The sequence below is a fragment of the Mastigoproctus giganteus genome, chromosome 3 (genome assembly GCF_048544385.1).
Source record: "Mastigoproctus giganteus isolate SK-2022 chromosome 3, ASM4854438v1, whole genome shotgun sequence".
NCBI lineage: Eukaryota > Metazoa > Arthropoda > Arachnida > Uropygi > Thelyphonidae > Mastigoproctus > Mastigoproctus giganteus.
Window position 1 is genome coordinate 232,071,840 of NC_143577.1, and position 22,618 is coordinate 232,094,457.

Below are 22,618 nucleotides of genomic sequence, written 5' to 3' on the forward strand. Positions count from 1 at the left end.
ATAATAAAACTTTAAGACTTGACTGTCATATAATGTTTACTAAATAGTTTAATGATTTGTATATCGTTAGTTAATAAAATTTAAAACCGGTGCAAGACTTTATGACCACCCTGTATAATCAAACTCCTGAAATAATATACAGAATTTTAATCCATCAATTTTTTTTAAATTTAATGTCGATTATTCATTGTTTTGTAGTTGTACTCTGTTGTGTATGTTATTTATTAAATAAGTAATAAAATATAAGTAAACATGATAAGTGATTGTGATGGACAAAACTGTTGGAAACTGGTAAGCAAGAACCACCTGGTCCTGAGCTGGAATCCCGTCAATGCCGCGAGGAATTTTTATGAGCTCTTTTCACAGCTTGGCTGAGTTAGTCGGTTTCAGGCGGTTGCATGGAGTTTTGTCCCCGAAACTCGAGTTTTTCATCCAGCAAACTAAAACCGACCGGAATATTCACACGATTACAGACACGATGTACTGTGGACTCATAGCCTTGGTTGCTTTGGTGCTTTACTCACATAACCCAACCACCAGATTTGATAGCTGTAAAAGTAGCCTCCAAGACTTTGAAATTACCACACAGATCTAACATATAATTTAAATACAAAGTAAACATAGCCTTTAAGAACACGTAATATTTATATAGAGTAGAAGGATTGCACCATGCACACAGAGTTCAGGAACGTGGAAGAAATATTTTTCAAGAATAGGTAAACCTGTGCTAATATTAGGAAAAATGCACAAAATCACCATGTCGCTCAGGAAATAAGAGCCAAAACAGTCAATAAACAATTTTAGCGTCAAGAAAGGTCGTATCATCGAAGTAATCAATAATCTTCTGAAAGAACAATAGTAGTAGGCCTAGATAAATTCCAACTGTTTATTATATTCAGTTCTATTGCAGAGAAGTTTGAAAGTAAGTTGATTAGCCATTTGAAGTCAGAAGATGAAATTTAAATTTTAGACATGCACAAGTAGGACCAGAACATGGCATGTACCGATGGGTGAAATGAGCAAATCTGCCCAGACTTCTAATTGAAAGCCTTGAAGAAGAGATGTGAATTTTTTTGAGAAAAGATCCTCTTTCCTTTTTGAGATCGAGCATTGATAAATTCAGTTATTGTTGCGTTATTCATTTAGCTGTATTAAACAGGGAAATCGGCTGAGAAATCAGTATACCTCTTGTGAAAAGGCTGCCCTCGAAACAGTTGAAATGCTTTCTGCATGTTCCGAAAAAGAATAGATAAATTGCATGTCCATAGTGGGGTTTGTTTTGGGAGCAGAACCTACAGTACCTAGATATTGTCACAGGTGAAATAAAAGCGAGCCGCACAAAACAGGCATCACTGGTGATAAAACTTCTTGCTGAGAGACAGGAGAAGGTTTGGGGTTGTAAGACGGCAAGACACTGCCTTTGTAGCTTGTAAGGGAACGTGACCAGAGTACAAGCAAACTGGTAGATTTTCGTTGTTACGGCAACTTGGATATTAGAAATTATTCTGTCTAACCTGGCAGCACTCCTAGTAGGTGGGGAAGCAATTTCCATACAGTTGAGAATTAGCAGATGGCAAGACAAGCCTGTGACAATGTTCATGACAAATGTTGAATCACAACATTATGTGACAAATGTTAGTCACACTCAGGTGATGGTTTCATGTTTTTTCTCTCAGAAAATTGGGTTTTTCGTCCAGCAAAGGAGCAAATCAATCACAGAACACATGCAATTTACAGGATATGACATAAAGGTACAATATGGTTTAAGTCACTGATGCACCTAAAACCCTACAATAAGAAGAACGAATAAGTCATTCAGCCACAGACAGCCTGAATTCGTTGTGACGTGGACTCAAAATGTCGAAGCGTGCCTCAGGGATGCTGGTCCATTTTAACTCAATTGCTTCCTGCAGTTATTGCAAAATGGGTAGTTGTAGATCTGTACTCTGAAGAACTTGTTCTACCTCATTCCTTAGATACTCGATTGGATTTAGATCTGTGACTAGTGAGGCCACCACAGTAGGCTTAACTCAATCAGATGCACATAGAACAACTTTTGTATAATTCTGGCCTTGTGACACGGTGCGTTGTCCGATTGAAAGAACCCATTCATAGCTGAATACATTGCAGTTATGGAGGGATGAACCTGGGTGTAAACAATTTATAGGTAACCAGTGGCATTCAAATGTTGTTCCATTGTTTCAAGGGGCTCAATGTGCACCACGAAAACACTCCCTACACCATTATACTGCCACAATCAGCCTACATTGTTGACACTTGGTAGGACCTTTTGATGGACTAATTAAAACGTACATGCTATTTTTGTCATGTTCTTCTCCTTCCATCAGTGTAAAACTAAATAAATAAATACAGTAGGCATTGCCAATTCTAGAGAGGACCTGACCAATCTGAATAACTTCATAATAAATTTATTCAAAATCGTGAGACTAGGCAACTTTTTCCCAACTAACAGGAAAAGAATGCACTTTTGGTTCATGGGCACAATGCCCTATTTGAAGCAACGTATGACGTTTTGTGCGTTCCGAAATATCTCTATGGTTATCACTGTTATACTGAGTTCTTATTTGTTTGACTGTCGGCTTTCTGTTACTCTGTGAAAGTCTTGTCAGCCTCCGTTGGCTGTCCCAACGACAAATTGGAACGCCATTGGCTGGACGTTATTTGGTTATTGGGCCACTCTCAGTGCACCCGAAATATAGTCATACATGAAAGCGCCAAAACACTTGCAATTTTTGTGATACTCATATCGACGTGTCTGACGCCGGCTACCATGCCACGTTCAGTCTCGCGGTAGCACAGTTGGTATAATCATCGTCCTTCCAACAGCGACTAAATGAAACCTGAGTTCGAATCCCGTCAATGACGCGAGAAATTTTTATGACCACCTTTTTCACAATGTGGCTGAGTTAGTCAGTCTTAGGCGACGGTCTGCATGGGTAGCACAGTGGTATCGTCACTGTCCTCCCCACACCGGGTGGAAAAGGCCTAGGTTCGAATCCCGTCGATGGCGCGTGGAACTTGAATGGCCTTTTTTCACTCTGTGGCTGAGATACTCAGGTGTAGATAGCAAGGTTCCCCCCCCCCCAGAAACTGGGGTTTTTCGTCCGGCAAAACAGACAAATCGACCATAGAACACACGCAATTTACAGACATAATACACAATGCAAGGCAGATGAATTTAAATATTCGGGTGGCCTAATTTAATAGTTTTTTTTTTATGGGAGTTTCCTCCCATAAACTCTGTTTTTTTGTCAGCAAGCAACAAATAGATCGAGAACACACGTTGTATTCTTTCTCTTAGCGAAGTTATAACACTCCCATGTACAGTGCAGTATAATTTCATTCAACTAATACAGATAAATAATATATACATATATTATGTATATGTATGTACACTGAGTGATCACTGAATTATGACCACCCCTATGAAAGCAATGTGACCCGTTGAGCACGTGAGGTACGAGAGTGCGGAGTTAGTTGACCTACGTAGCATACATAAGGTGTCAATGGTTCAGTAGGCAGTAAAATTCCGAGCGTGATGGATAAAAGGAAGGATTTCTTGGACTTTGATAAAGGACAGATTGTGGGTGCTCGACGAGCTAGTGCCTCGATTTCCCAAACGACTGAACTAGTGGGGTATTCGAGAACCGCCGTAGTTAAAGTGTACCAGGATTGGCGTCAAAATGGTCAAACAACGACCAGACGGCAAAACAGCAAAGGTCAGCGAAAGGTTGATGTTAGAGGTTATCGCCGGGTCCGATGACTCGTAAAGGTGCAGCAGTGCTGAAGAGTTGACTACCCAATACAACATGGGCCAACCCGGAACAATATCTGGCATGATCTTGCGTCGCACGCTTGCACATATGGGCTATAACAGCAGACAACCCCTACGGCATCCTCTCCTAACCAAGGTTCATCGGCGTACAAGACTCGCTCGGTGCAAAGAGCATGCAAGTTGGACATATAGAAGACTGGAAGGTGTGCTGGTCGGATAAGTCGCGTTATTTACTACACACCGTGGATGGTCGTGTACGGATTTGACGTCAACAACATGAGGCTCTTCATCCATTATGCATGGTATTAAAAGTGCAGGCCGGTGGAGGCAGTTGTATGGTGTGGGGCGTGTTTCTTTGGTAGGAACTTGGACCCCTGGTGCATGTGGAATAACGTATCAGTGGTCTCTGCTATTGTCAACTGCTTGCTGACTGTGTACACCCCGCTATGTTACACTTTTTTCCGAATGGCGATGGTGTCTTCCCATATGACAGTGTGCCGAGCCATCGGACACTTGTTGTGCAGGAATGGTTTGAGGAGTTCTGACTTCCAGCATATCGATTGGCCTACGAACTGCACCGATATCAATCCCATAGAGCACTTGTGGGACACTGGAAAGGCATATCAGGCGTCTGGTACACCAATCACCTCCATTGCTGGCCGCATTACACAGAGATTGGTTGGTCCAACCTCCCAACCCTTCCGACATCTTGTTGAATCAATGCCCCGTCGGATATCTGCTGTGCTGAGGGCAGAAGGAGGACCTATGAAGTATTAGGAAGGTGGTCATAATTCAGTGATCACCCAGTGTATATATATGTGATATATATACATATACCTAATATATGCATATATATCACACTAGGGCCACCCGGAACGTCAATTCATCTGTCAAAGTGTATCATGTTCATGAATTGCGTGTGCTCTCTGGTCGATTTCCCTGTTTTGCTAGACGAAAGACCCGAGTATCTGGTGGGAAAAACATTGTTATCTAAGCCCTGAGACCGACTAACTCAGCCATGCAGTTAAAAAGCCCATAAAAGTTCCTCGCATCATTGACAGGATTCAAACCCAGGCCTTTCTCACTGTGACGATACCGCTGTGCAACCGCGCAGATGTGATAAGGGCCAAAATCATTAAAATTTTCATAGCACTTTTGAAAGTTGCCAAGCCTACTCACAAATTAAGAAGTACAGATTGCCAGCTTCAGTAACGTGTGTTTGCAGCGCCTAGCTTGACATATTGGCGAAATGCTCATTTCTTTTGTTTGTATTTAAGGGATGGTCGTATCACTGATTAATATTTCGAACTGTGTTGTTGTTGTATTAGGGTTTTAGGAGCATCAGCGACTAAGGCCATATTGCTCCTTGTATACTGTCTGTAAATTGCTTGTGTTCAATGATCGATTTTCTGTTTGCTGGAAGAAAAACCGGAGACCGATTAATTCAACCACGTTGACAAAGGCCCATAAAAATTCCTCACGTCAGCAACGGGACTCGAACTCAGGTCTTTTCCACCCGATGTGGGGACGACGGCGACTCTACCAACTGCGCTACTAACGAGAGCTAGTAATCTGTGGATCGTACATTTTGTGAATATGAATAAATTACATCGCGTATTTTCGAGAAGCGGGAGTGGTATTTCTGAAACAGCCGGCCAATTGATGTGGTGGGAGAGAAATATCAGCTAAGTAGACGCTAAGTACAAGATGAAAAACAAACTGCGCTGCAGTAGACTACAACTCATTGCCGATGTCACCGTGTAGCCACCCCAAACTGCGCTGCGCAATGTCTGCCTCGCGCTGCGGTGGCTACATAACTTAGCTCTAATATTGACTATCCAGTTGACTGTCCCAGTTGACTATCTGTATAATCTGTATAATCCTGATCAACGATACAGAGCCCGATCATTTAATTCATGGAATGGCAGTATGACCGTACAACCATTGATGTTTCAGCAAACTGCCAGTATATGGCAGGTGAATATGTCTCCAGGAATACCCTGACACATCTGCAAGTTCTGACATGTTATCTGGTAATTGCAAAATGGCCTTAAGTTGCGTGCTGTTGGTATGAAACGTTTTTTAAGCTGCATTATAAGTTTGAAGACTCGACGTTTTGTTATTCGCTATCGTGTTTGACTTGGAATGAGTACTGCAGAGACGGTGGAATATCAGGGGTTTAGAAGGGAGTGGTGAATGTGTTAAGCGCGAAAGCAACTAAGGCTATCAGACGTCAGTATATTGTGTCTATAAATTGCGTCTATTCTATGGTCTATTTGCTTGCTTTCAGCCCTCGCATATAGCACAGTTGATAGAATCGTCAACTTCCCCATACCTAGTAGTAAAGACCAGAGTATGAATCCCGTCGATGACGTGAGGAATTTTCACAACGTGGCCGAGTTAGTTGGTGTCAGGCGAAGTTAATATTGATTTATTTTCTCGGAAACTTGAGGTTTTCGTCAGGAAAATAGGCAAATCGACCACAGAACATAGGCTGTGTACATTATACGCAATATAATAAAACTCTACAACAAACAAGGTTGCTTGCTGGGTGAGAAACAAAGCTTACGGGAGATGAAACCATAAAAATTCCTCATGTCATTGAGGGAATTCCACTCCAGGCCTTTAGCATCCGGTGTGGGGAAGAAGATAATTATACCCACTATACTACGCGAAGGAAAAGTTTACGGGGACAAGTGTTTGAAGAAAACTGAAAATTTCAAATGGTACAGGCACATTTTAATGAATATTCCGATGCTATTAGGATGTGGAGAATTTGTGTCCACAACGACCACTGTCAAAAACTGATCAAGAAATGGCTTCTGGGAATGCTTCTACTTGTGGGTTAAAAAGTTTTGAAAAGTTCTTCTTTTGCTTCATTAATTTTTATAAATTGTATTTCAAGTTCATAAATTATAGGCATGTCTAAATTTCAATGATGCAATTTCAATTAATTTCGAAGGAAATTAATTCTAAAAATGAGAGGACTGGCACACCTTAGCGATGAGATTCAAATTAAGATAGGTTCATTCCACAATTAAATGATTAATGTACAAAAGTACTCTAAAAATAAAGTATGCTCCTAACAATGTTAACAACAGCTATTTAGAGAAAGAAAATTATAATAACGACATGGAAAAGCAGTTATACAAAAGTTTAGATATGACAAACGTAATCCGTGCTTTCGCTGTTTTTAAAGGCAACAAGAATTAATTTATAGATTTATTCAATTTGTGTTCCAATTATCTAATCCAAAATTTTAATAAAAAGTTTTGAAAAGTTCTTCTTTTGCTTCATTAATTTTTATAAATTGTATTTCAAGTTCATAAATTATAGGCATGTCTAAATTTCAAATGTTACTTTTGAAAATTTTCAAAAAAAAATTCCAACGTGTTAACCACATGTCTTTTATGTGTTTAACCACAAATTAGTTGTTGGTTTTCTTAGGGTTTCAGGCGCATTTGCGACGTATTGCGCTGTATTTATATTTATATATAAATCGAGTGTGTTCTGCGGTCGATTTACTGGATGAAAAATCCAAGTTCTGGGAGAAAAAACCATGATACCATTGCCCGAAACCGACTAACTCAGCAAAGTTCGGAAAAGTATCCATAAAAATTCCTCGTGTCCTTGGCGGGATTAAAATTCAGGTTCCTTCCTCTCGGTGTGGGGGAGGACAGTGATTATAGCAACTATGCTGTCCACGAGGACCACAAATTCTTATTTAATCTGTGTCTGCGCGGGTTGCACAGTGGTATCGTCACCGTCCTCCCCACACCGGGTGGAAAAGGCCCGGGTTCGAATCTCATCGATGACGCGAATAACTTTAGTGAGCTTTTTTTCACTCCGTGGCTGAGTTTGTCTCAGGCGTAGATGGAAGGTTTTTTCTCCCAGAAACTGGGTTTTTTTTCTTCCAGCAAAACAGACAAATCGACCAGAGAACACACGCAATTTACAGACACAAATACGTGTTAATGTATTAAATTACGGGTAACCCTAATATAATTATTTTATTTTATTTAATGTGATTGAAGCAATCTATATTTTTTTTGTGATCATATCAGTAAGTGACAGAGGACGCCTCTTACTCGGTTACTCTGTGGTTGTTTACATCATGGAGGCAATGGAATAGTATCGTAATTATGTATGATTCTTTAAATGATGACTTTAAGCATTGAAAATATGTTACTGTAGAATGGCGTTTTCTCTTTTTACTTTTTAAAATTACTTGGAGAGCACTAACGTGGTCTTTTTATTTTAGACGATTCTATATGAAGGGAAGACATTCTGCTGTACAACATGAGTGAAGGTCCCGTATCTAACAAACAGGATCGTAATTCACAAGAAGGAACTTTTAGATGTTTTTTATGTGGCTTAACGGAGAAATATCAATATTATGGAAGAAAGCCAGGTTTTGCGAAAGGTTTTGTGTATGTTATCATTTTGATCATGTTCATTTAGTAGTATTTTGCAATGACTTTATCTCGGGGCTGCAAGTTGCCTTAGTTGCAACGTTGGTGGGAGTATCTTTCAAGATAGAGGGAGGAGAAAGAAAAAAAAGCCAGAATAGGCAGGTAGCAAAAAAAAATTTTTTTTTTTTTTTTATACAGGAACCGGAACCATTGCTTCTTTTTTCGTCGCATTTTTAAATATAAACAGACTCATTTATATACAGGAAATCGTTTGAAATGGAATGGGAAAGATATCTATGAGAATAATTTCGGGGAGGGAGTTCAGCCATTTCAGGTAACTTGCTAAGGCGCTCTGTACGCTTACAAATTCAAAAAAATATACTTTTACTTTCCTGGGGTTGGGGAAGAGATCTTTCCAATCCAACACTGTCTACCAGAGATATTTTAATTAAGAAATTTTTAAAAGTGGACTATCAGTACCAGCAGTATTCAGCTTATGTTTCTGACAGCACCATCCCAGGTATATTTTAAAGTTATTCTAAAGCAACCTCTATATAAGAAGAATGTGGGTGTAATGCAAACATAAAAACATCCTTTAATATTTCTCGTGTTATAACATGCTGTAAAATTAACATCACTGCCCGATTGTCTTCAGTTTTATATAATTCATTACTAATGTAATGAATTATATAAATTCATTAATTCATGCATCCAACTCTCCAAAGTTGGGCGCATGCACCCCTAGGGGTGCGCGAATATTCTGCAAAAAATAGTATTTATTAATTATGAAAACTTTAGTTTTTTGAAACATAATTGAAAATAAAAATTATAAATAAATGTTTTTTAATATTTCAATATGTAGATCAAGAAAGGATGGATTGTAATTGCTGCTATTGCTGAGCTGTACCGCTGCCACAAGCATTGGTACAGCTCATAAAATCACAAATTATATGTGATTTCAGATATAGTGCCTTCCATGTAAATGATTTATAAATAAAAAATATATATTAAACTTTTATATTTAATTTTTTATTCCAGGGTGCACACTAGTCCTTAGTAAAATAAGGGTGTGCAACCAAAAAACTTTGGAGACCATTGGTATATGGTACTTGTGCAGTGTGTTCATAAATGTAGAATGTATTCTCTGAGGTGTTGCTGTGTGACAGTTCTCTCTACAATAAGAGTAAAAATTCCTTAACATTTTTGCTGCTGCCTTTTCTGATGATGGTTTTGACTCAGCATTGAAAACAATGTGGGTTGAGTCAATTTGGACTGAAAAGGGCAGAAACATTTTTGTGCTTTCTTCTATGACTGAATTTATCAATCCCTAGTGAAGGTTGCTTGACAAAAATATCTGGTTTTTCTCCTGTAAAATTGGAAGGAAAAGTTTTAAGAGTAGGATGGCTTAATTTGAAGCCCCGTATTTGCATTAAAAGATGTAATGAACTTGTTAACCAAGTAATATTGTAGGCTGCATTATTCAGTGTATGATAAAAAATAGTAATATCTAATATTTGTTTCAATGGACATTTAGTAAAAGGAGAAATTCAGAATTTTTATTTTACCAGCAATCTCAAATTTCCCAAAATTCTAAATTGCTGTTAAAAGTACTTAAGGAAGTTCCATTAATTCAGATATACAGGTTATTTGTTAAACAGTATCAGTTTAAGTTTACATATCTCTCTCTCTCTCTCTCTCTATCTAGCTTTCTAGAAGATGTCTATATCTCTAGAGATCCTTTTGCTGCTCATGGAGAGGGAATGTTCCTTTTCTTAGGAAGTCACTGTGCTGTTTGTAATCAGTTAGTTTGTCAAGCAAAGGCAAGTGAAAATTTCACCTTCTATACATGCAATAGATATAAATAACATATGCATACAGCATTTTTTTGTTCATTGGACCATTTTGATTATGTTATGTGAATGAAAAAAAATAAATAAATAAAATAAAATTGTTATGTCAGTAATTCACATGTCTACATCTATAGGTTATTTAAGTTTATAAATCATTAAGCAATCTTGTCCCCCTCCCATATTTAGAATTTTTCATACCTCTTTGTGTTTCTATATTGAAATTAAAATTATTGAAAAATTATATGAAATTAATTGAAATTTTACAGAAACTAAGGTCACTTGTTTATATCCTTGGTGTTTATTGTTATTAAAGCTTTTATTATTAATTAATTATTAAAAACTATTATTAACTTTTATTATTATTAAATTATAGATATGAGGCATAACTAAAGTAACATGAATTTTGTGCATGGCTTATGGAAGCAAAATACAGATAATCATAGCAAGGACATGGTGCACATGTTTTCACTTTGGCATAGTGCAAATCCAGAGAAGTGGCACAGAACTGATCATAATAAAACATCTTATTTATGAAATTACTCAGCCTCCCTCCCCTATATACTAGACCCCTGAAATGCAGGGTTTGCAGGGCCTCCCACTATACACTATCAAGCAACAGTACTTTTTTAAAGTAAATCAGTTTTGTGCTAGCAGCTATGGTATAGCATGTTGTGTTCTTTGGTGTAAAAGGGATTGGCCATTATTTTAAGCAAAATAAAACACTTGACATGTTAAAAGAAGTATATGGGAATGTAGTAATTATGAGTTTTTGAGTGGCATAAAAGGTTTAACCTTCACTCACTTGCACCCTGAGTTGTAACAAGTACACTCATGTGGCATCTGTTTATCCAGTTTTGTTGTAATTATAAACAATTAACTTTCTTATGAATTAAAAATGGTGATCTATTAATTATGATTTGCTAAACCAAATAAAAAAATATCAAACAAAAATAAATGAGAGAAACCAGTAACATTAAAGAAAGCATACCATATATTTTTTAGCCCCATCTATATATAAGAAAACTTGGTGCTACTATAGCTTGCGATCTACCAGCACGCTGTAGTGTGAGAATATACTACAGTGTGATGGTCTACTGAATGCTATTGTAGCACCTATTTCCACTAGTGTAAAAAGGTCAGGTTAGTTTAAGCTACCAAATTTGGGATGGATTCAAGTGAAAAACAGTGCATACTAAACATTATGGACACCATCTCTCACTTGAAGTACGTTTATAAAATTATGCTTTGCGTAGCTTTCTGCAAGCTGTGTACTGACACACACCTCACATGCACATTATATAGTGCTGGGGGGGGGGGGTCCATAATGTTTAGTATGCACTTTTCACTTGACCCCATCCCGAATTTGGTGGCTTAAACCAACCTGACCTTTTTACACTAGTGGAAATGGGTGCTACTATAGCGTGTGGTCTACCGTACTATGGCATTCGGTAGAATGCTCTAGTGCAGAGGTTCCCAAACTTTTTTGGTTCACAGTGCCCTTAGTGTCTCAGTAATTTTTTTGCGGTGCCCCTAGGCCAAAAAAAAATACCTAATAGTTCCGTTTATTAAATAGTTAGTTGTTAATTGTTAGGTCCAAACAACTTAATAAGTAATGTTGAAACTGTGAACTACCTCGAGCTATTTATTCGCACTGTCTGACAAAAAAACAAAACCAAACTATTTTTAGGCCACCCGAATAATTAAATTCATCTGCCATGCTGTGTGTCTTATGTCTGTTAATTGTGTGTGTTCTATGGTCGATTTGTCTGATTTGCTGGATGAAAAACCCCAGTTTCTGGGGGGAAAACCATGCTATTTACGCCTGAGACCAACTAACTCAGCCACGGAGTGAAAAAAGGCCATTAAAGTTCCTTGCTGTTGTTGTTGTTGTTGTTGTGGTGTTTTCTGGCGCAAGAGCTACTTAGACCATATTGCGCCTTCCAAATTAATTAAGGTACTTATGATAACTGCACGGTGAGCAGTTAGAAACGGTCATACATTTTTATTTGTTTTATATAGAAAAAGAATTCAGAGAGATTTGCTTCTTTGCCTATTATGCTATTCAGAGAGAGAGAGAGGTTGCTGTAGATCTGAAATGAAACTAAAAGACATTCGTCGGGCATTGCTGAACAAGTTACATTCAAGGAGTATATGTTTTACTGTAAGTGGTTGCGAGCAGTGTGCACACTGCGGAGGATCATTTCCTGTAAGCAGATAGAGGTGTGTGAGGTGAGTGTGACCTATACGAGTTCTGGCTAAGATTACTTCTTCTTTTCTATTTTTACGAAGGCTAGAAGTCCATAATTGTGGTTCAGGTTTTATTTGAAATAGCTTGTTATTTGTTTGCATTTTCCACATAAGTGTCCATTGTTCAAAAGATGTTCGCCGTATGTTATGCCTATAATCAGGATATGGGACTAGGTCGTTTATTGAGGGTATGATGGAAGGACACTTGGCAGCACTGTCTGCACATTCGTTTCCTGGAATACCACTGTGTCCAGGGATCCATGAAAAGATAACAGTTTTCTGATGCTCATGAAGACGTGTCAGCATATGTTTTATGAGCTTTAGTAAAGGATTTTTAGGTGGGGAAGTCCTTTTCAAAGCTAAAATAGCACTCTGTGAATCAGTGTATATTATACTTTTATTTATTGACATTAGCGAGATGTTTTCCAGAGCAATCTTAATGGCATGGAGTTCAGCAGTATAGCTGCTGCATTCGGTTGGAAGTGAAATTGAGACAGTTGTATTAGGGAAGACGGCAGCTGCACCCACTCGACTGTCAGACTTCGAACCATCAGTATAGATCTTAGTAAAGTGGGGGTACTTTTGTGAGTGAGCAACATGTAGTTGTTGGATGTTAGTATCTGCTATAGAGTCTTTACCCCATTGCTCAAAGTGTTCATCAGAAGAAAGTGTGAAGTTAGTCCAAGGGGGATCCGGATCTTTTTTTTTTCTCTGATGATATTATCAAGCTGAATATTCCAGCTTTCTGTTAGATTCTGCAGTCTGATGCCAGAAGGTCGAATTGCTCTAGGTTTATTTGTATAATGGGTTTTCAATTGAGGATTATGCAACAGTGGCCAAACCGGATGAGTAGGCAGACTTTTAATTTTAGCTGAGTAGTTTACCAGCAACATCTTTCTTCTGATGCTAAGCGGAGGTTCGTGAGCCTCAACATAAAGACTTTGAACTGGTGATGTTCTATATGCACCTAGGGCTATCCTAAGAGAAGAATGTTGAATGGGTGCAAGACGGGCCAAGGTGCTCTCCCTAGCTGAGTCATAAACAGGTGCTCCGTAGTCTAACCGAGATCTAATTAGAGATTTATATAAGTGGAGCAGGGTATAACGATCGGCGCCCCAAGATGTACTGGAGATGACCCGGAGTATATTCATTTTCTTTGTGCAAGTGGTTCTTAGGTACTTGATGTGCTCCTGGAAGTTTAACTTTTTATCAAAAATTAGCCCTACAAGGCGAATACTGTTCACAGTTGTTAGTGGATGATCGGCCAAATGCAACTCGGGTTCAGGATGCATTGCGCGCTTCGTGCAGAAATGTATAGCTGTAGATTTGTGGCTTGACAGTTTGTATCCATTTTGCGCAATCCATAATTCAATGTTATTAATGGATATTTGTAGATGTCTCTCAATATAGTTCATGTTCTGGGAATGGCAGGATATGGTAAGATCATCTGCATAGAGATACGAGTCAACGGTATTTGGAATGCTGTTTGTGATGTTGTTTATTCGTATTGCAAACAGAGTGGCACTAAGAACAGAGCCTTGTGGGACTCCTTCTTCTTGAATGTATGTTTGAGATAAAACCTGCCGGTACCTCACTTGGAAAGATCTGTGCTGAAGGAAGCTTTGAATAAAATATGGTAAATGGCCTCTCATATGAATAGAATGGAGATCTCTTAGGATACCGTAGCGCCATGTGGTATCAAAGGCCTTCTCTATATCAAGGCATATCATGACGAGATGGTGATTTCTGATGAATGCATTTCTTATGTTGGATTCGGCTTTGGTCATGAGGTCTAGGGCAGATCTATTCTTCCGAAAGCCAAACTGATTATCACTGATTATGTTTTCGGATTCAAGATACCAGGTGAGTCGATGGTGAACCATTTTTTCTAAAGTCTTACTCAGGCAGCTGGTTAGAGAAATTGGTCTATAGTTGTTAGGAATCGAATGGTCTTTTCCAGGTTTAGGTATGGCTATTACGTAAGAATGTCGCCAGGAAGTAGGGAATATATGTTCTGAGAATATTCTATTGTAAAAGTTTAGCAATGAAATTAGTGATTTCTGATTGAGGTGTTGAATCATTATATTGTAGATTCCATCAGGGCCAGGAGAGCTGTTTCTTGAGGTATATATAGATTCTTTCAGTTCAGATATTGTGAGTGGTTGGTTATAGGTAAAAGAACATGCAGTTTTGAAGTTTAGTTTCCTTCTCTCAGCTTCAGCTTTGATCTTTTGAAAAGATGGTTGATATGCAGTTGAGGCGGACAATTCACAGAACACCGTTCCTAGGGCATTGGCAATTTCATCAACAGATGAGATCTCCTTCCCATTCCAATTAATAATAGGAGAAGGCAACCTATGGTATTTACCATTTAGTTTCTTTATTTTTTCCCAGATTATTCTGGTATCAGTATCTTTGTTGATTGAGGAGGCAAATTTTATCCACGAGTCTTTTTTCGCCTTCCGCCGGATATAACGAGCTTTAGCTCTCAGTCTCTTGAAGTTAATAAGGTTGGCAGTGGTGGGATGTTTGCGGAAGGCGTTCCATGCTTTGTTTTTTTCTCTCTTCGCTTTATTACAGTCACCATTCCACCAGTAATTGATATGCCGATGGTTTCTTATTTGAGACTGTGGGATGGCGGCTTTTGCTGCTGTTAGTATCTGCGTTGTGATATGATCGGTGACAGTGTCAATAGCAGAAGACTCTATGGTGTCATCATCAAAAGATACATGACTGGTAAATTTCGTCCAGTTTGCTTTGGAAAATTTCCATTTTGTTTTTGTTTCAGTTTGTTTGGAATGGGTGGTTTGAATACTACAGATCAGCGGATAGTGGTCACTATTTAGAGGATTGTCATGTACTGCCCACTCTATAGTTGGGAAGAGGATCGGAGAGCAAATTGAGAGATCTATTGCACTGGTTGACCCAGTAGGAAAATGGATATATGTCGGTAAGCCATTATTCAATAGTGTCAAATTTTCTCGGTCAAGTAACATTTCAATGAGATCACCACGTCCGTCTGAGACCAGAGATCCCCATAATGGATGATGCCCATTAAAATCTCCTAGTAAACAAATAGGAGGTGGTAATTGAGAAATTAGATTTAACAGTTGCTGAATTGTACATGATTGATTCGGTGGAAGATAAATTGAGGCTAGTGTCAGTGTGATACCGATTACTATACGAGTAGCAACAGCTTCTAATGGTGTTTGTAGTGGAATGTGCCTGGAGGGAACTCCTGATTCCACTAGTATAGCTACTCCTCCATGGGGGCTGTTAGTTTCAGATCGATCTTTTCTGAAGATAGTATAGTTTTTGACTGAAACAGATATTTTTGTTGTTAGATTTGTCTCTTGCAAGCATATGGCAGCAGGATTGTAACGGTTAATTATTTCATAGATATCATCAATATTGCTGCGAAAACCTCTGCAATTCCATTGTATGATTTGTTCCATTATTTGGTTTTGTGAGCGGAAGAGGAGTCTGTTTGTTTTTTGTGAGAGGCTTGTTTAAATCTGTCGTGTTTTGATTTTTCTTTTTTTGAAAAATTTGGGCGTCTTGAGTCATTGTCTTCTTCCTTATCATCATCTGCATGTATTTCAAGCAGATCTTCTGAGTTTGTGGTATCATCGGTGTCCATGCTTGAGGGGTGAGATTGCTTCACCTCAACTGGATCTAATTTTTCCGCTGCTTGACAATGGGGAAGTTTCTGGGATGGAACTGTCAGTGGCGTATTACTGCATTGATCGACTGCCTTTGATGGATGTTGGACCGAGAGGACTGATCTAGCCCAGTCTGAGATCGATGTATCTGGAGGGATTGACACGTCTGTCTGACATCCTACTGACTGGTGACTATAAGTAGCAGAGGCATAAGTGCATTTTGGATTATTTAATCTTACTTGTTTTCTTGCCTCTTGGTAGGAAACTTTATTTTCAACTTTATACTTTTGTATCTTTTTCCCCAACTTCCAGAGGTCGCAGTCTTTGGAGTATGCCGGATGGGTACCCTTGCAATTTGGACACTGTGGGGTTGGTGCCTTACACTCTGTTTGTGTGTGAGTTTTACACCCACAGTTTGCACATGTTGCGTCTCCACGGCATGCTGTCTGGGAATGGCCAAATTTCTGGCATTTAAAACATCTTAGGGGGTTCGGAATATATGGCCGAACGCGACAGTTTAAATATCCTGCCTTGACTGAAGCTGGTAGGTTTGGAGAACTGAAAGTTAAAATTATACTCCGGGTAGGAACTAAACTGCCATCTTTTCGGATCATGATCCTCTTTGCCTGGGTGACTTTTTGTTCTTTAAGTTCCTGGGCTATTTCATCTTCAGGAACGTTTAATAGATCCCATTCAGTGATCACTCCCTTTGAGGAATTGAGGGTGTTATGTGGTGTGATTTGAACTGGGATTCCACTCAAGGATGTCATACTTAATAATAGTTCAGAATGTCGAGAATTGGTGGTCTCTATTAATAAATCCCCAGATTGGAGACGTTTCACCATTTTTGGTGAACCTGCGGCATGTTCGAGGCATCTCTGAATAATAAAGGGGGAGAGCTTGCTCACAGGTTGTGTTGACAGAGAATGTATTATCAGGAATGCTGGTAGTTCCTGTCTGCCAATGTCTTTCTTCATTCTCTTCGATAGAGAGAAGTCATGGTCAGTGTCGTGTATGTCATTTGCTTGCGAGCTCTTTGGCTCTAAGCGTGGAAAGTCACTTGTTTCCATCTCTGCTCCTTTTAGCCCCGGGGGTTGGCTTATCCCCCAGGTTACTGGCCCCGCCACGTGGAGGCAGGAGCGGTGCCACCAGTGACCAAGCGGTTGTTGAAGAAAATAAAGGGTTAGTAATGAATATATAGAATAAAAAAAGAAAGGTAGATTTCCTCTCTCGGTTCTTACTTTTGTCCTTTAAAGTACAGAACCTCTTCAAGTAAACTAAAGAACAGGTGACGCTAGAAAAGAATCAAAACTATAACACTTTGGGAGAGCACTATATATTCGCAGGAAGAAAATCGCTTGTCACTATCGCTTGGCACTCGGGGCCGGAGTTCCTTGCATCATCGATGGGATTTGAACCTGGGCCTTTCCACCCAGTGTAGGGAGGACAGTGACAATACTACTGTGCTACTCACACAGACCGCGGTGTCCGACAGATGTTGAGTATCACTGTGTTTCCTTCGAAAATTTAAAATATACTGCGGGACTCCTGTGAGTTCGCTGCGAATTGGGGTGCACAGTTTGGGAACCACTGCTCTAGTGTATTCTCACATTATAGCATCCGATAATGCTGGTAGGCTGCACACTATAGTAGCAGCCTACCAGCTATGAAATTACTTCACAATATGAAATGCACTAATTTCATATTGTGAAGACAAGTCACTGATGGTGACTTTCTTTCACAGTGGCACCTACATTTAAATAAAAAGCACTGCTCCAAAAGGAGAAATATTCTGCTGTTTATTTAAGATGCATATCATTAACATTAGTATCTCACTGGTTGGTAGGTAAGCACTGTCAGTGAAAGAACTGACAATGCAGTGATGATATATCCATAGTATGTGAACTGCTCAAGCCGACCAGGTAGCCAGGTGGGTAAAGTGCCTGCCTGGCAACCCAAAGGTCACGGGTTCGAATCCCACCTCGAGCTTGGATCAGAGTAAAATGCAAAAACTTTGGGAGGTGCATTGTGGCCACAGAAGCCGATGTGCCAACAACTAACAAAAAAAAAAAAAAATGAAAAACTGCTCAATGGTACAGCTAGTTAAAGCTCAAGTAGATCAGAGAAAAAGCCTCAGTTATATGAGAACTATAAAACATTACTGAACAGGTAGGGTTAATTTTGGTCAATTAAAGTCTCAGTTTTGTAACTACAAGCAGACTTAAGTGTGCTGCAAAATACGTTAAACTTACATTGTGAAGGCAAATCACCATGTGTCGCCTCAGTATTGAACCTGCATTTCAAATTAAAATCACTGCTTCTGAAGAAAAAGGATGCTTATCATGTTTTCTACTAGGCAGACCCCCCAATGCAGAAAAGTAAATTGGATTTAGTTTCATATGAAGAGGTTTTTTGTGAATATTTTTTGTTACACTTCCACTCCGAATTCCACCCTTGGGAAAGGACAGCACAGAAATGCAATGTACATTGTGAGAAATGAGCACAAAAATTTAGTGTTGAGATATTTGAATGGATATAGGTAACGTAATACTGAATGTATGAAAGATAATATAAGTTAAAAAATTGACTTAAAAGATGCATGAACACATTATGTGATGGATAAGTTAGTTTGAAATACTGGAAGAGTTGGCAATCATACAGTAAAAAGGAACTCTGTGTTGAAAAACACCATCATAAAATACGGAAAGGAGTTTTGAAATATAAGGCTGCATATATGTATTATATATGTATTATATTTTAACTTCTGAAATATTTTTACTTACCATGTGATTTACAAGAAATATATAGGGATAGTGGTTATTAATCAGGAGTGCAGGATGCTGAATTTCAAAAGTGGTTTAGACCAATAAACTCCCAATCATAAAAATCACTATCTCCATATTCCAAGGTTGCCATTTTTGAGTCTTTATTATCTGCATTTGCAACTCCCTCTCTTTCCATTAGTAAAAGTGATATATTTCTTAACTTCATTTTACTAAATCAGTAGTATATGGCTGCAGCCTTTCATATAAAGAAGTCTTTATTTGTTATTTTTCAGGAGTGCAGCATATTTTATACAAAGCGTTTCTGTTTGATGTGTGCTCAAAATAAGTATGAGCATTTTCCAGATGAAATAAAAAAGGTAAGAGGACATAATAGAAATATTGTAATTGTAACAATTTAAATAACAAGTGTATCTTTATTGAAATTGGTTTCTGAAAAAGTTGAGTTGCTTTCATTTAAAAAAAAACTTGTTTATTTGGTGACAAACAAAAAAAGCAAGTAACCAAGCTCTGGCACTACTTATCCAGCAAGCCTTTGAAAAATTTCCAAGCCATCAGGAAAATTCGAAGGCTTACTGAATTTTCCAAATGGCTTGCCTTTGCCTGTCTCATTAGGTCTATTTATGCTTGTTTTTGGACCTCAAGAGGCTCAATACTTTTTTTTTTTTTTTAAAGGTGCGACTTCCTAATAATTTGTTACCTATGACTTATTCTAAGGTATTTTGTAAATTCAAGAACTTTCCTAAACATCTGTATTCAGAGCTGAAAAAAAAAAAAAAAAAAAACTGAAAATAATAGTGTTATCGTTTGATTTCAGTTTTTTTTTTTTTTTTTTTTCAGCTCTGAATACAGATGTTTATATCAAGATGATATATACAGATGTTTATATCAAGGCATATCATGACGAGATGGTGATTTCTGATGAATGCATTTCTTATGTTGGATTCGGCTTTGGTCATGAGGTCTAGGGCAGATCTATTCTTCCGAAAGCCAAACTGATTATCACTGATTATGTTTTCGGATTCAAGATACCAGGTGAGTCGATGGTGAACCATTTTTTCTAAAGTCTTACTCAGGCAGCTGGTTAGAGAAATTGGTCTATAGTTGTTAGGAATCGAATGGTCTTTTCCAGGTTTAGGTATGGCTATTACGTAAGAATGTCGCCAGGAAGTAGGGAATATATGTTCTGAGAATATTCTATTGTAAAAGTTTAGCAATGAAATTAGTGATTTCTGATTGAGGTGTTGAATCATTATATTGTAGATTCCATCAGGGCCAGGAGAGCTGTTTCTTGAGGTATATATAGATTCTTTCAGTTCAGATATTGTGAGTGGTTGGTTATAGGTAAAAGAACATGCAGTTTTGAAGTTTAGTTTCCTTCTCTCAGCTTCAGCTTTGATCTTTTGAAAAGATGGTTGATATGCAGTTGAGGCGGACAATTCACAGAACACCGTTCCTAGGGCATTGGCAATTTCATCAACAGATGAGATCTCCTTCCCATTCCAATTAATAATAGGAGAAGGCAACCTATGGTATTTACCATTTAGTTTCTTTATTTTTTCCCAGAAAGGTGAATTGCTGTCTCAGTTTGAATCCTTGCCTAATTGATGGAAGATTAATGTATCTCCAGAATTGTTCCCAGTATTTTTAGAAAGCTTCTAAAAATTCACGTAAATATCTCAATGCATTAAATTGTACAGAGTGGTATCTGCTGGACCAATTATGATAAAATAAACTAGTATCTAATCAACTCTTTTACAAAAAAGACTAAATTGTTGCATAAAATCCAGTAAAATCCAGGAAGGCGAAAAAAGACTCGTGGATAAAATTTGCCTCCTCAATCAACAAAGATACTGATACAAAGATACCTTTGGGAGGTATGGCCAACCAAGCTGTGTGTAATGCGGTCAGCCACGCAGGTATGGAGGTGATTGGTGTGTCCATACGCCCGATTAGGTCTTTTCCACACTTGTGTTGTTATTGGCAATATTGGTGCTGGAATCTCACTGTCCATGTGTGCTAAGGGGATGTGTGGCTTCAATTGGCTTGAGGATTTCTTCGTGGCACTCCTCTTGTTCAACAAATCATTGACAGGACACCACAGGCTTTCCTTGCCACTTGCCTGCATTGTACAAAGAATTTTGTGTTTTCCCATATTGTGACCCCCATCCCAATCCCTTTCTTGTTGTTTCAGTTTTCAATTCAATTCCTCCAAGTTAATAAGTTATTTTGGCATTAAAATATAAAATTAAATGTGGTGTGTGATCAATTAACAATTTAATACTAAGTTTAATACTGCTTGTACCATGTTAAGATTGCTGCAGACTGCAAAAGGTGCCAACTGCTACCTGCCTACTAAGCAAACATTAAAAAATCAAACTTCCTGCAGAAAGAATACTCAATTGAAATACCCAAAATAAAGGGATGGACAGAGGCCTTATATATCATGTATAATATGGTGAAATCGCTGCCTGAAAACATGTAAGGAAGTCACCCACTGCACCATATAAAAGGTGGCACTTGCTTAAAGAGAAATAAAACAAATAAAAGTTTAGGGAACTACAGTAACTACTTCATCAAGAAGGGATCAGCCTTGTAGAAATTCCCAAAATACCTGCATTTCTGTCATGGCCAACAAACAAAATGACCATGGATGCCCCTATGCAAGCAGTGAAGACAGATATTAAAAAACACATCTCAAATATGGTTATCCTGACAGTTAGGTTTTGTTTCATTTCCATTTAGTGAGTGTTGGTATTTGCCTTTGGTGTGGTATAGTGGATGATTTCTTTGTATACAGCATCTCTGCCATACTGTGTGGGATAATGTTGTGCATACCTTCACATTGGGTTGATGTTGTGCATACCTTCACATATTTCTTGTTTATTTTGTATCTTCTTTATTTGGTATTTTAATCAATTATTGTTTCTAAGAAGTTAATTTTTTTATTTTCACTTAGGCACAGGCAGCATTTGGCACCACCTCAGCATCTTAACATGGTACAGAGCATTTTAATTATGTTAAATCATTATTTTGGAGTTATTTCCATGTAAATCTTGCATTTTGCAGAATTAAAATGTAGCTGCCACTTATCTGACCATCCCTGAAGCCTAAGTCATTATGAAGGAGTGCTGTTTGATGCTGATCATTAACCACTCTCCCAATTTTCACATCAAGCCCTGTATCCCTTGAAAAATTAGAAATGAAGTATTACTAGTATTGATTCCTAAGGGACTGCATTTCTAAACCTAGCCCATTCTGAAGAGTAGCCATTAATTGCAATTCCTCCCTTCTTATCATGTAACTATTCTGTCATCCAACTACAGATCTTTGATGTCAACTGTATCCAACTTCTGAGTGTCATAATTTATCAGGTTAGTAAAAGAAGAGTTTCCCTTTACAAAACCTTGCCAACTTCCCTTGACAAACCCGTTCATATACAGGGTGTCTCAAAAATATTGGTACAAATGTTTAGGGGAGGTAGGTAACATCTAAAGAAATGTGAATCGCATAGGAACCCATAACCGGAAACGTCACAGGAAAGTAGTAGCAGAGGCACAAGAAGCAGAAATGACACAAGACAGTAATTAGTGGCAAACATTTATTTCGCATAATATTAACAATGGAGTACGAGATGGATGCATTTCATGATGTTACAACAGATGCTCGAAGGTTCCACCATGAGACGCGATGCATACGTGACACCGACGCAGCATGGATTGGTGGACACGGTCGAACACACTTGGAGTTTCTTTGACAGTAGCAGCAGCAGCGCAGACGAGATCCATTTCTGTCTCCACAGGCGATTCAAACACGATAGATTTGAGGGCCCCCCACAGAAAGAAATCAAGGCTCGATAAATCAGGAG

The 22,618-nt window shown here is 38.4% G+C and overlaps 1 protein-coding gene across 1 annotated transcript; it reads left to right on the forward strand.

The window, feature by feature from the left end:
- The first annotated feature begins 7,893 nt into the window (after positions 1-7,893).
- Positions 7,894-21,745, forward strand: LOC150088838 (cysteine-rich DPF motif domain-containing protein 1). The gene is made up of 5 exons (XM_090370335.1): positions 7,894-7,940; positions 8,058-8,226; positions 9,914-10,028; positions 19,026-19,109; positions 21,710-21,745. Exons 2-5 carry the CDS (start codon positions 8,096-8,098, stop codon positions 21,743-21,745), a joined length of 366 nt encoding a protein of 121 aa, XP_090226461.1. The 5' UTR covers positions 7,894-7,940; positions 8,058-8,095.
- Positions 21,746-22,618: the final 873 nt, after the last annotated feature.